Raw genomic sequence first — 13,101 nt, forward strand, 5'->3', positions numbered from 1 at the left:
GGGCAGATGAGTCCTAGACTCCTGGTGCGTCTAGGATGTCCTAAATTTGGACCAGCTTCAAGCCCTGTGGCTCCTGTCATTGGACTATGTATGTGACTGATTCGCACCTCGTGATGCCTCTGGTTTCTGGAGTGTGACTTCGACCTGAAGTTGTGCTCCGAGTGCCGGGCCATGAACCCGAAGGCTTTGCGGGAACGGTCCCGAAATCTGTTGGAGGCCTGGCGCTTGGCTCCGCGTCTCTCCCATTCTCATTTGAGGGGGAAGGTCTCGGGCGGTCGTGGAGCCCACACTCCTCGTTGCACTCCAAGTCGTCGGGTAGGTTGGGTAAGCCAGGCAAACACCAGAATTCGAAGAAACACAGGCATTCTTCGACTTCTCCTCGTCTGTCGACCGGATCGAGACTCCGAGCGTTGTTGCTCGAAATCATCATCAACTGCACCTCATTCTGGGATGACTTAGCACCTCCCCGCTTTTCCGGGAGCTGAAGCGTCTCCTGCCAAAATACAAAAGTTCTATGAGGCCCTGTACCTCATTTTTGGGCAGCCTGGCTCCTCTGGTGTGCCTTCAGGCTCCACTGAGTAGGTTGGGAGCCCTAGGCCTTCAACGGCTTCGGCCCTCACTCCAGAGGGTCCCCATGGACCCATTGTTGGATTTGGAGCGATGCCCGGCGATCTCACTTGACCTTCCCCGATGTCGATCCTGACTAAGACGCTTCTGGCATCCGCCTTGCCCCTGGTCGGCACCGACCCCATCCTCGTCCCCGGAGCAGACCTAGAGCCAGATCTACATCGATTCCTACACCGTAAGGGACTTCTGTCCCTGTGTTTATCCCTGGCGTTCATTTTGGGCTAGAAGGTGTTGCAGAGGAATGTAAGGGGGAGCTGGACCCTCTAACCGACCAGCTTAAAGAACCAGACCAGTAGATGGACTTGGGTGAGGGCAGTGGTCTGGACACTTCCCCTGACACTGGATTGCTTTCTCCCCTCTACTGTGGCTACGGAGGAGGGAGCTTTCTACGCTGTGGTGGTGAGGAGGGCAGCTGAGGTCCTCTGTCTCGAGCTCTCTTCGATGGCAGTTAGGATTAACCTCCTGACGAAGGTGCTTCAGCCTGTGGCTTCCACGTCTGACCCCCTTTTGCCATTCAGTTAGCCCTCACTAATGTCCTTCTGGGGACCTGGTCCAAGCCCAGCACTGGGGCTCCTGTGGACAGAGAAAATACCTGCCATCACCAGCCTGCTCCGGGCAACCTAGCGTACCGGGCGCAACATCCCTCCCTTGAGAGCTCGGTTGTCCAAGCCTCATCTTCAAAAGGTGCATTACCTTCTGCTTCCCCGGATAGGCAATCCAAGAAGCTGGACTATCTTGGGAAGAGGATGTTTTTTTCCTCCAACTTGTCATTGCGGTCGGGGAATACCGCATGCCTCTTGCTCTGATACTCCATACTATCTGGAATACGGTTGCGCAGGTGCTGCCTCAGTATCCGGAGGAAGCCCTGGCTGTTTTCTCCCAGGCAGTTGCGGATGTGAGAGACTCGGACAAATTAACCATCCTTTGTGGACTAACTACCACCATCTCATTAGGCAGAATGATTGCCACGTCGGTAGCTCCAAGACATCACGCTTGGTTGAGGACCTCTGGCTTCTCGGGGAATGTCAAATCTTCTCTGATGGACATGCCCTTCGATGACACTTGCCTTTTTGTCGACAAGGCAGACTCTGCGCTTGAGCGCTTCAAGGATTCTTGAGCTACAGCCAGATCTTTGGGCCTCACAACTAGCTCCGGTCCACCTCAGCCTGCCTTTCATGGCTATGGAAGGAGCGCCCAGCCATGTCCTGCCCAGCCACTGAGTCCTGTAGGCTGTACAGCCACTTTTGTGGCCGCGAAAGTGGGACCCTGCGTTCTCATGGGTCAGGGAGCCAGCAAGCGGGCGAGTCCACCCTTTGCCCCCTGCCATTGCCTCCAAACCTTCTTAGTATGACATTTCAGGCCCATCAGTGGCAAGTTAGAGGCAGTATTCACCATCACCTCCTCTGCTGGCAATCCATCATGCTCGACAGGTGGGTATAATTATGATTCTATTATTAATCCCGCCTCCTTCCTGAGATGTGCCTAGCCGCCTTCCTCATGACCGTTCACTGAATTAAAGAGCACCCTTTGAAGTGTACAGGGAAGGCCTTGATCTGTTTTCCCCAGTGTGTGTCCCACTCAGCTCCCAGGAACACAGCAATACACAAATGGCTTGGGGGGAGGAGGGGTCACTCTACCTTCTCTCCATGTTTGATCATGCAGACCTGGGTCTTCTAAAATGGAACCATGGGCCCTTCATCTATTGTACCATCCACAGGCATACACATAGTACACCACACTGTATCCTCCATGTATTGTACCACTCACAGGCACACATCCAGGAGATGCATTTAACATGCACACACTGCCCAGTTCTTTATCCTTTATGTATTGTACCATTCAGAAGCACACCTACATCCCAGCATAAGCATCAAACAAACATGCACTATGTCCTTCATGTATTGTACCAGTGGCAGGTACATTTACACCCAGCACATGCATTTACCCTGCAACCACTGCACAAGGCGACATCCTTCTGATACTGTACCACTCATAGGCACATGCATACATCATTTATGTACTGTTCAGTACTACATTATCATTTATTGCACCCTCCCCAGGCACACATACATCCAGTGCAGATACACCACTGCTTCGCTGCGCAGCATTTCAAACCAATCTGATGTAGGCAAAGGACCAGTTAGGCACACAGCAGTGGAACGTTAAAAGTGAATGAGCCTGTAGGCCTCAGTTCATTGACACAGGTTAGAAATGACCTTTTCACTTCTACTGATCACTACATAGTACGCTGCCACTACCGCACTTGTGCTGCTTAGCTCCTGGTGAAGAGCATTCCTCCACTATGAGGGTAGTGCTTTAGGTGCTCCTTTGGGTCCACCAAGACCGCAGTCGGTACGGCAGGCCAATGTCATGACACACTTGCATGATCCATGTTTGCCTATGACAACAAAAATCAGCATTAGAGATCCAGACATCAATACAGTTGGGCACTGAGGGAAGAAGAGGTGGAGGTCTGTTATCATGTAGAGGACTTTTCTGTTCCTTCAGGCTTTAAACATATGTGAGATGTGTTTCATAATTGCATATTTGGTGTGGTTTCTCCCTTACCTTTTGCCTTTAGAACTCCTGTTTTTGCCATCTTCGTTTTTGCTGGTCTTAGGACCACTGCTAACCACTGCTAAAGTGCTTGTGCTCTTTCCCTAAAATCTGGTGACATTGGCTTATACCCAATTGGCATATTTAATTTACTTGTAATTCACTACATGTGCCCAAGGCCAGTGGGCATGCAGAGACGGTTGTGCCACCCACTTAAGTAGCACTTTCAACATGTTTTAGACCTGCCTTGGCAGAGCTTGTGTGTGCACCTTAAACTGCTATTTCGACCTGGCAAAATAACCCTTTTGCCAGGCCCAAACATTCCCTTTTAAAATCACCCATAGGTTAGGCATGGACAACCCAGAAGGCAGGGTGCAATGTATTAAAAAGTAGGACATGTACTTTTAAGTTTTACATGTCCTAGTTGGGAAAAACTCTTACATTAATTTTTAACTACTTGGAATTGCCTTATTACAATTTACAAGTATAATTTCCAATTGGGAAGTGATGACCAGTTCGTGTTTGGTTTCTCTGGAATCCTAATTTAAAATCCTAATTTATGGTGAAGTCTCATTTTAAATTACAATACTGAAAATGCCACTTTTGGAAAGTTGGCATTATCTTGCCTTATCCATTTGGTGCCTTCTGCCTGTCGCAAGACTGGTGTGGGTGGCAGTTGGGCTTTGTGTATCCTCCTAGGCAGTCACACATAATGGGAACGTAGGTGTGCCTGGATGGGCCACCAATGGCAGAATGGAAGCCCCATTACACCAGAATTGACTGGGTCATGTCTCCACAAAAAGGGCTGCATGTTGAGCCCAAGACCCCAGAGCGACTTAAAGGGCACTTATGCTGGGCTCCTGATTTGAGCCTCAAGGGCATAAAAGGCTCCCCAACACCAAACTTGAGAAGGTAAAACTTCAGCTGCACTAATCTGGGACTGTATCCGAATGCGCTCCATCGTGGTCAGCCTGAATCTTTTACCTTGACCCCATCCAGCCTAGCCAGAAAGCCACGTTTGACGCTTTCTGCATTCAGGCTCGATTTTACTATTTATTATTTCGAAAGTCATAACTCCGGGTCTTCTGATTGGATTTTTGTCATTTTGGTCTTGTTTTCTTTGTAATAATAAATCAAGCTCTATTTTTCTAACCTGGTATGAGATTCTTTTTGTGTCGTGTTTTCACAGTTTGAATTGTTGCACAAATCCTTTACACATTGCCTCCAAGTTGAACCTGACTGTTTTGTGCCAAGCTACCAGGGGGTGAGCACGGGTTAATTTGGGGGTTGCTTGTTCCTTGCCTTGACTAGGATCGTGTTTGCCTCTGGACTAGGGATCCCGCCCCAGTCAACCAGTAACCCATTTTTTAACAAGACATGATCTTGATTGTCTATGTTTAGTATTTGCGACTTCAATAACCATGTTTGAAACCTAAGAGCATCTTGAATTGAAGTGCAATGCACGTGAGGAAAGTGATGTGATCAGAGAGGCTGCTTTGTCCTAGAAGTTGAAAGCTGGGATTTCAAAATAGTCTCTAGAAGAAGTTTTGAACTAAGAGTAGTTAGACTGCTCTTAAATGATACAGTGGAAACTATTTGCGAACATATGTGCTTTTAGAAGGAGGCCTTTACAAACAGCATTTATTGAGGCCGTGGTTATTGTTTAATTGAATTCATGCTTGTTACAGTAGACTTTACATCAGAACTTTTCCTTTAATTTACTTTCCATAACTTTGTCCACTATAAACAGGGTAAAAGTCCGGATTGCACGAATATTCCTGCGAATATTCCTGCGGCTGAGACAGAGGCTTTAGCAGACTTGGAACAGATGTCTCTAAGTGCGACTAAAAGCGGTGAAGAAATCCTTTCCAGTTTATCTACCTCAGAAACCCCTCCGTTTTCACCATCAGAGTAAGTTTTCTGCTTCACCTTATATACTTTATATGTTTGAAGATGTTCAGTGGAAGTCTTTTCTAGTATGTGAACTTGAGATGAACTCAGTGGAAAAGCTGTTTGTGTTAATTAAGGACCTGAAATGCAATGAGTCCGTATTAACATACAACAGTGCGTAATGAAAATGCCTGTATATTTTTTTGTTGTAAATCTTTTTATTAACAAATTGGCAAGAAAGAAAACATCGGGTGAGTTCACGGCTCCACATTGGTCAAGAATAGTGTGTCGCTTGTACAGAATTACATAGACAATATATATAAGTTATGGATCATGGGGATTCTTGCACTTCCGTCTCTACTCGTCGCGCCGGGGGCGCACAGATCTCTCCGCGGTGGCTATTCCAGGCCCCCCAGACCTTCCCCTACTTCTCGGGGCTACCCCTGGCAACATATACTGCCCTCTCCCTGAACATAAACCAATCCATGTCCTCTGCCCATTTGGAAACCCGGGGTGACCGACTGGCACCCCACAGCGGAGCAATATTTCGTTTCGCAACCATACACGCCAGTGTCACCCACTGTTTCCCATACACAGTTAAGTCCGTGGTTTCCCACACATTCAGTATGCACCTTCGGCCGTATCTCCTCCCCCAAGGCGTCTCGTATCTCTTCATGAATCTTCACCCAGTATTCCTGTACTTCCACGCAGTGCCACAGAATATGCATAAAAGTGCCAATCTCTCCACACCCCCTCCGGCACTCTCCACTCTCCATTCGCACCAGGCGGGACCCTGTTATGTATGACCTGTGGAGGATCTTTAGCTGCACTAGTCTAAGTCTCATTTGAACCGCTACCACCCTTGGTGAGGAAATCGCCTCTGTCCAGTCTTTGGTGTCTAGCTCTATCCCGCCTCTGTCCAGTCTTCGTCGTCTAGCTCTATCCCGTCTGTAGTCCACTGTGTTCTGATAGGTCCCAGCGGGTCGTCCATATTGTTAATAAGCTTTTTGTATATTAAAGAGATTTCCACAAGCTCCCAAGTCTCTCTGAATACCATAAGGGGGTTGCAATGGTGAGCTGCCCCTCAAAAGCAATATACCTATTGGCTGCAGGCCACGCATGAACTGCGAGTGCTGTTGGGCCCATAAGAACCGCCTAGGCCTGGCATAGAGCGCCCTGGTGAAATCCCCACCTGGCGCCTGCCCACGATTCATGGCATACCCTGGATCCCCGAGGGGCCTGTAGACAATGTGGTTCACTGCCGCAAGCTGTGATGCCCATTAGTATTTCCGCAGATCTGGCAGTCCAATCCCTCCATCGTACCAAGGGGAGAGTAAGTTTAGAGAATGCTATACGGGTCTTCCCTCCCAGAGAAGCTTCCTCTGAAGGGCCACTATTTCTTTAAAATAGGATGTCGGTACGGGGTCCATTGTATTCTGGAGTACATACAGAAATCGGGGAAGAGCCATCCTCTTAAACAGCACCGCCCTACCCAACAAGGAGAGTGGAAGAGCCTTCCAGCGCTCCACGTCCCTTTTAAAATGGTTCAATGGAGGACTCAGATTATTGGTATATCGCAACTTTGAGTCGAGGGTTACGTAAATACCTAAATACTTAAACCCTACTGGCTCTATCTGTATAGGGCATGACTGTGTAATCACTGGCGGCTCGCCTGCGAGGACAAAGAGCTCAGATTTCGACCAATTTATTGCGAATCCGGAATATCTCCCGAATATGGTCAGTACATCCAGAAAACCGATGAAAGATCTCCTAGGGTTGGTGAGGTAAAGCAGAATATCATCGGCATACAATGAAATTTTGTTTTCCCACTCCGGCGTCCACCGCAGACCACGTATGGACAGGTCCCTTCTGTCCCATGCCGCGAGAGGCTCCAGTGGTAGAGCAAAGATAACCGGGGACAAAGGGCACCCCTGCCTCGTACCCCTACCCAGGGGAAAGTCAGCTAATTTGCAATTATGCACCACTACTCTGGCCAAGGGTTTAACATATAGCAATCGTACCCATCCAACAAACTCTGGTCCGATGCCCATCTTCGCCAGTACCGTGAACAGGTAGGACCACTCAACCCTATCTAACGCCATAGTTGCATCCAAGGACACCAGCAACCCCGGCTCATGAATCTTCGGAGAACCACCCAGAATCCCAAGCAATCTCCGCAAGTTGAGGGCTGTATTTCGGCGCGGCATGAAGCCAGATTGATCAGGGTGTATCCACGTGGTGATTACCCTAACCAGTCTGGTTGCGAGTAGTTTCCCCAGGATTTTAGGCTTGGCGTTAAACAGTGAAATTGATCTGTACGATTAACAAAGCGTCTTAGGTTTGCCCGCCTTATAAATAACAACAATGTTCGCCACTCGCTGGTCGTACGGCAGTCGACCCTTCTCTCTGCTGTCTGTGAACATGGACCGTATATATGGGGCGAGCTTGTGGGCGTTCAGTTTATATAATTCTATTGGGATTCCGTTAGGGCCGGTCGCCCTCCCGGATTTTACCCCTCTAAACGCCTGTCCCACTTCATCATCATTGAAAGGGGAGTCTAAGTAGCCATTATCCTCTTCTGAAAGCGCAGGCATACAAATATCCTTGATAATTACACCACACTCAGCCTCTGTATACCCACCCTCTGAGGTATATACCCCTCTGTAATAGTCAGAAAACTCATCTACCACTGCCTGCGGGTCTGTGACCAAGCCGGAATCCAATCCCTGTAAATCCGGGACCAGCCTCGATGCCCATTCCTTACGCTCAAGCCACACAATCAATTTACCAGCCTTGTCGTCATGTTCATATATTCGACTTTGGGTGGCATTATACTGGGCAACTGCCCTATCTCTGGCTAGGCCTTTATATTCATCCTGTCTCAACTTCAGAATGTGCAGGTCTGCCGGCGCGGGCGCGCCAGCTACCTTTTCTTCCAACCGTGTCACATCTGCCTCTGCCCTCACAACCTCCGCCTGATGCTTCCTCTTCTTTCCGGCTACCAAAGACAGGACCTCCCCACGCACTACTGTCTTATATACTTCCTATAATGATTGTGCTGAGTCAACCGTTCCCACGTTTTCCTGGAAGTATCGTTCCGAGATCATGCCAACCACCTTCTTAGTGGCGGGGTCCTTTAGGTGCCAGGCATTAATAGGAGCAACTCTACCAACCGCAGGCTGCCCAAACTCCACCCGCAACCACATAGGAGAATGGTCGGAAATATCCCTTCCAAGGTACCGTGCCTCTCTAACCACAACTGCCTGGGCCGCCGGCACCAAAAAGTAATCCAGTCTGGACATGTTGTGGTGTGCGGCAGAAAGGTGTGTGAAGTGTCTGCATTCAAGGAACGACTGGACAACAACGCACACAACAGCAAAGAACTCTTCAACATAGTCAAAGAGCTCTCCAACCCCAACGCCGGAAACAACGACATCACCCCTTCGCAAGACCTCTGCAACTCCCTCGCCTCCTACTTCCACAACAAGATTGCGGACATACACAACAGCTTCAGCACTCAACCGACGAACACCACGACCGAACCACCGCCCCCCACCACCACCCTCCGCGCCTGGACTCCGATCAGCACCGAAGACACCGTCCGCACGATGAACTCCATCCACTCCGGATCTCCGACCGACCCCTGCCCTCACCACATCTTTAACAAGGCCGACGCTGTCATCGCACCCCACCTGCGGGACATCATCAACACCTCCTTCGACACCACTACCTTCCCGGAGAGCTGGAAGCACGCCGAACTCAGCGCTCTACTCAAGAAGCCATCGGCTGACCTCAAAAACTACCGCCCCATCTCGCTGCTCCCGTTTCCTGCTAAAGTCATCGAGAAGACCGTCAACAAGCGGCTGGCCGCCTTCCTCGAGACGAACGGATCCCTCGACCCCTCGCAGTCTGGCTTCCGGGCCAACCACAGCACCGAGACCGCCCTGATCGCAGTCACCGATGACATCCGAGCGCTGCTCGACAACGGAGAAACAGCGGCCCTCATCCTCCTCGACCTCTCCGCGGCCTTCGACACTGTCTGCCATCGAACCCTAGTACAACGCCTCAGCAACATCGGAGTCCAGGAGAAGGCACTGGAGTGGATCATCTCCTTCCTCGCCGGAAGGACACAGAGGGTCCGCCTCCCTCCGTTCAGATCTGAAGCCACCGAAGTCCTCTGCGGCGTCCCTCAAGGCTCCTCGCTCAGTCCAACCCTCTTCAACATCTACATGAGCCCCCTCGCAGACATCGCACGCCAGCACCACCTCAACATCATCTCCTACGCCGACGACACCCAGCTGATCCTCTCCCTTACCAACGACCCCGCCACTGCCAGAGCCAACCTTCACGAAGGGATGAAAGAGGTAGCCGAATGGATGAAGAACAGCCGCCTGAAACTGAACTCAGATAAGACGGAAGTCCTCATCCTGGGATCCTCACCCGCCGCTTGGGACGACTCCTGGTGGCCCCCCGCCCTAGGCAGCGCACCCAAACCAACAGACCACGCACGCAACCTGGGCTTCATCCTGGACTCCTCCCTCTCCATGACCAGACAAGTCAACGCGGTCTCCTTGTCGTGCTTCAACATCCTGCGCATGCTACGTAAGATCTTCTGGTGGATCCCCACCGAGACCAGGAAGACGGTCACCCAGGCCCTCGTCACCAGCCGTCTGGACTACGGCAACACCCTCTACGCCGGAACCACCGCCAAACTCCAGAAGAGACTCCAGCGGATCCAGAACGCCTCAGCACGACTCATCCTGGACATCCCCCGTCGCAGCCACATCTCCGGACACCTGAGGGATCTGCATTGGCTCCCGGTCAACAAGAGAATCACCTTCCGTCTCCTCACCCACGCCCACAAAGCCCTACACAGCCAAGGCCCAGGATACCTCAACAGCCGCCTCAACTTCTACGCTCCCAAACACCAGCTTCGATCGACCAGCCACGCCCTCGCCGCCGTCCCCCGCATCTGAAGAGCCACCACAGGAGGACGGTCCTTCTCCTACCTGGCCGCCAAGACTTGGAACTCCCTCCCGACCCACCTCCGCCTGACCCAGGACCACCTCGCCTTCAGGAAGCAACTCAAGACCTGGTTGTTCGAGCAGTAGCAGATCTCCCCCCCCCCCACCCCCCCCCCCCCCCCCCAGCGCCTTGAGACCCTCTGGGTAAGTAGTGCGCTATATAAATGCAATGATTGATTGATTGATTGATCGGATTACATACCCGCCAGCTATCCACGAACCCCACCTTGTCAAGGAAGTCCGGGAGCCACCTATACGCCGGTCTGAGTACACGTGCTGGGTATCTGTCGGTCTCCTCATCAAGCACAGCATTAAAGGCTCCCCCCAACACCAAAAGGCCCAGGGGCAATGTGAGAAAGACAGCGCCCAGATCACGGAAAGTGTCGGATTGAAGGCCAGTTAGGACATATATTGCCATGAAAGTCACTGTCCTTCCCCTACTGTCCCAAGACGCCGATATAGCGGCCCCTCTGGTCAGACTACGTAGCCTGAATTGTTATGGGAAAGGAGTTCCTTGTCAAGATGCCAAATCCCCTGGATCTTGTAGTAAATCCAGCATGAGCCACCAATTTGTATCCCTCTTTATGAAGAACCATGCAGCGGTTGCCAATGAGATGCGTCTCTTGCAATAATACATCTGGGGAGTGTTGTCTCACCAGTTGGTTAACCATACCACTCTTGATCCTGTCACCCAGGCCATTCACATTCCAGCTCAACACTTTTATCCCCGATCCTTGGCTAACATACGACATTTAACCAATATGTTTATCGTCGAACTGTAACAATACCACCCGATGCACACAAGAAAAGTATTAAAGAAAACTAAAACACTGAACCAACCATTCCCATCAACTCCCTGTTCCACTTCCCCTCCCTGCACCCCTGCACTAGGCTGTCGCCCATCCCCAACTTGCAGTGTGCCCGTCGCCTGATACCCTACTAAAAGTTAACTAAAAGTAGTAATGAGGTTGAAACTAGTATCCCGTCCCCTCCCCAACCCCTCCAATATAATTCCCCAAATACCGGGGCAGTCCACAGCAATCTATAAATCCACAAAATCTAAATAAGAGAATAGCTATAGCCCCGCCCCTCCACCCGACGTTGCCAGACAACATGAAAAGTCCTACGGCCTATATCATTCCTGTTGCTACTCTCCACCACTGCGGTCCCGGCCGCCCCGCCCTGGGTCTGCTATCCAGCCAGTCCGATGCCACCTCCGGGTTGTCAAACTGTTTTTACCGTCTATTTCCACACGCAGCTTGGCTGGGAACATCATGGCATACCGCAGTCCCTTTTCCCTGAGTTTCCTTTTCACCGGGAGGAAACTTTGTCTTTGCTTCTGTACCACTTGGGGAAAGTCTGGAAAGAATGAGAGAGTTGCGTTTGCGTACTTTAGGGGGGCCCCCGCACGGGCCGCCTGTAAAATAACATCTCTGTTCCGAAAATTCAAGACTCTTGCACTAATGGGGCGGGGAGGTGCCCCCATTTTGGGCCTCCCCCCGGCACTTGATGGGCGCGTTCAATAGTAAAAAAGTTGCTAAGACCCTTGGGCTTAAGATGCTTCAGAACAATGTCTTCAACAAACAAGTCTGGCGCCAGTCCCTCCGATTTCTCGGGCACCCAAAGGATGCGTATGTTGTTGCGTCTGGCTCTCCCCTCATACTCGAGTTTCCGATCTATCGCCTCCCTGGAAGCCTTAAGGTAACGTACCTCTTGTTGCAGCAACGCCATGTCGTTGACCAAACTGGCAGTCTTGATATCCAGAGACTTTACTTTCTCACTCGTCTTCGTCAAATCCGCCCGTATCAGGTTGATCTCGATCGAGACCATTTCCAGCTTGCTGTCTAAGGATTCCATTTTACCCCCTAGAGTAGACTGGACCCCGTTTATAGCCGCCATAACATCCAGGAGTGTGGGCTCCGTGGGCGACCCCCGAATCTTAGGGAGGCCCTAAGATCCCCAACTCCTAGGGCTGTCATTGAAAATAAGTGATAGGGGTGTCGCATCCTCCCCACCATAGCCTTAATTGGATCTGGAGACCCCATTCCCTGGGGCTGAATGGTTTTGAAAAGGGGAGGTGCACACACCGCTTCCCTTCTTCGAGCCTTAATTTGCTCCAGGCCCCCCATTCCTCCCTAGCCCCCTGGGACCCAATGCTTCCTGTTGAAAAAGAAAAACGACCTTTCTGTCTGTCTCTCTCTCTCTATCCCTCCCTCCCTCCCCATTGCACTCTCTCTTATCTGCATATGTTTTGGATCCTCGATGGAAATGAGTGTTGGAAGGGACTTAAATGGGTATAATAACCTGAGTAGAACGTTCTTGAACGCAATGCGGGCCAATTGGCTGCATACTAGTCCAACAGATTGTTGGTGGGCTGCACTCCCAATTATTGTAGATTGTTAACTGTCCAGCAAAAAAAGGCTCTCTTTCCTTAGGTGATATCTTATCACTTCTGAAATTGCAACACCCAGGAATTCTGATTTCTGTATATTAACCTTAAATCCTGCACCTCCTTCAGATCTTTTCAACTCCTTCTCTGCCTCTGGGATGGAATTCTCTGGATCGACGAGGGTAAGTAAAATATCTACAAAGACACTTACTTTATGTTCCTCCTGACCAAAGGGTACCCCCATTATACCCAGCTGCCTCCTAATCATGTTAGCTGGCGATTGTGGACCAAGGTGAAGATGAGCGCAGACATCCCTTTTTAGGTTTTGACTAGCGATGCATGCGTACGAAGTACGCATGCGCTAGGAAAAAATCTTATGAGCTGTGTTTGCAGTCGGGTCTACGCCCCCTCCTCTCATTGGCTAGCTCCATAAATGGAGACTAACCATTGGGAGGAGGGGGCGTCCGTCAATCTCGGACCAGATTCGGGGGAGTTCCCGAGAATTTTTGGCTTTTGGCTACGTCACGCGACGTCAGCCAAAAGCCGGGAACGCCCCCGAATCTGGTCCGGGATTGAGGGCACCCGCCTTCCACTGTGCCCCTTCCTGATTGCCTT

General features: G+C 50.7%; 1 protein-coding gene across 4 annotated transcripts in view; it reads left to right on the forward strand.

The window, feature by feature from the left end:
- SUCO (SUN domain containing ossification factor) overlaps window positions 1–13,101 on the forward strand; it is a 696,748-nt gene that overhangs the window by 271,838 nt on the left and 411,809 nt on the right. For all 4 annotated transcript variants that reach the window (XM_086956303.1, XM_086956322.1, XM_086956311.1 and 1 more), the window contains exon 4: window positions 4,934–5,094. In XM_086956303.1, the coding sequence (XP_086812429.1) occupies window positions 4,934–5,094 (161 nt within the window). The remainder of the gene's footprint in view (window positions 1–4,933; window positions 5,095–13,101) is intronic.

Source organism: Lissotriton vulgaris, chromosome 1_1 (genome assembly GCF_964263255.1).
Source record: "Lissotriton vulgaris chromosome 1_1, aLisVul1.2, whole genome shotgun sequence".
Lineage (NCBI taxonomy): Eukaryota > Metazoa > Chordata > Amphibia > Caudata > Salamandridae > Lissotriton > Lissotriton vulgaris.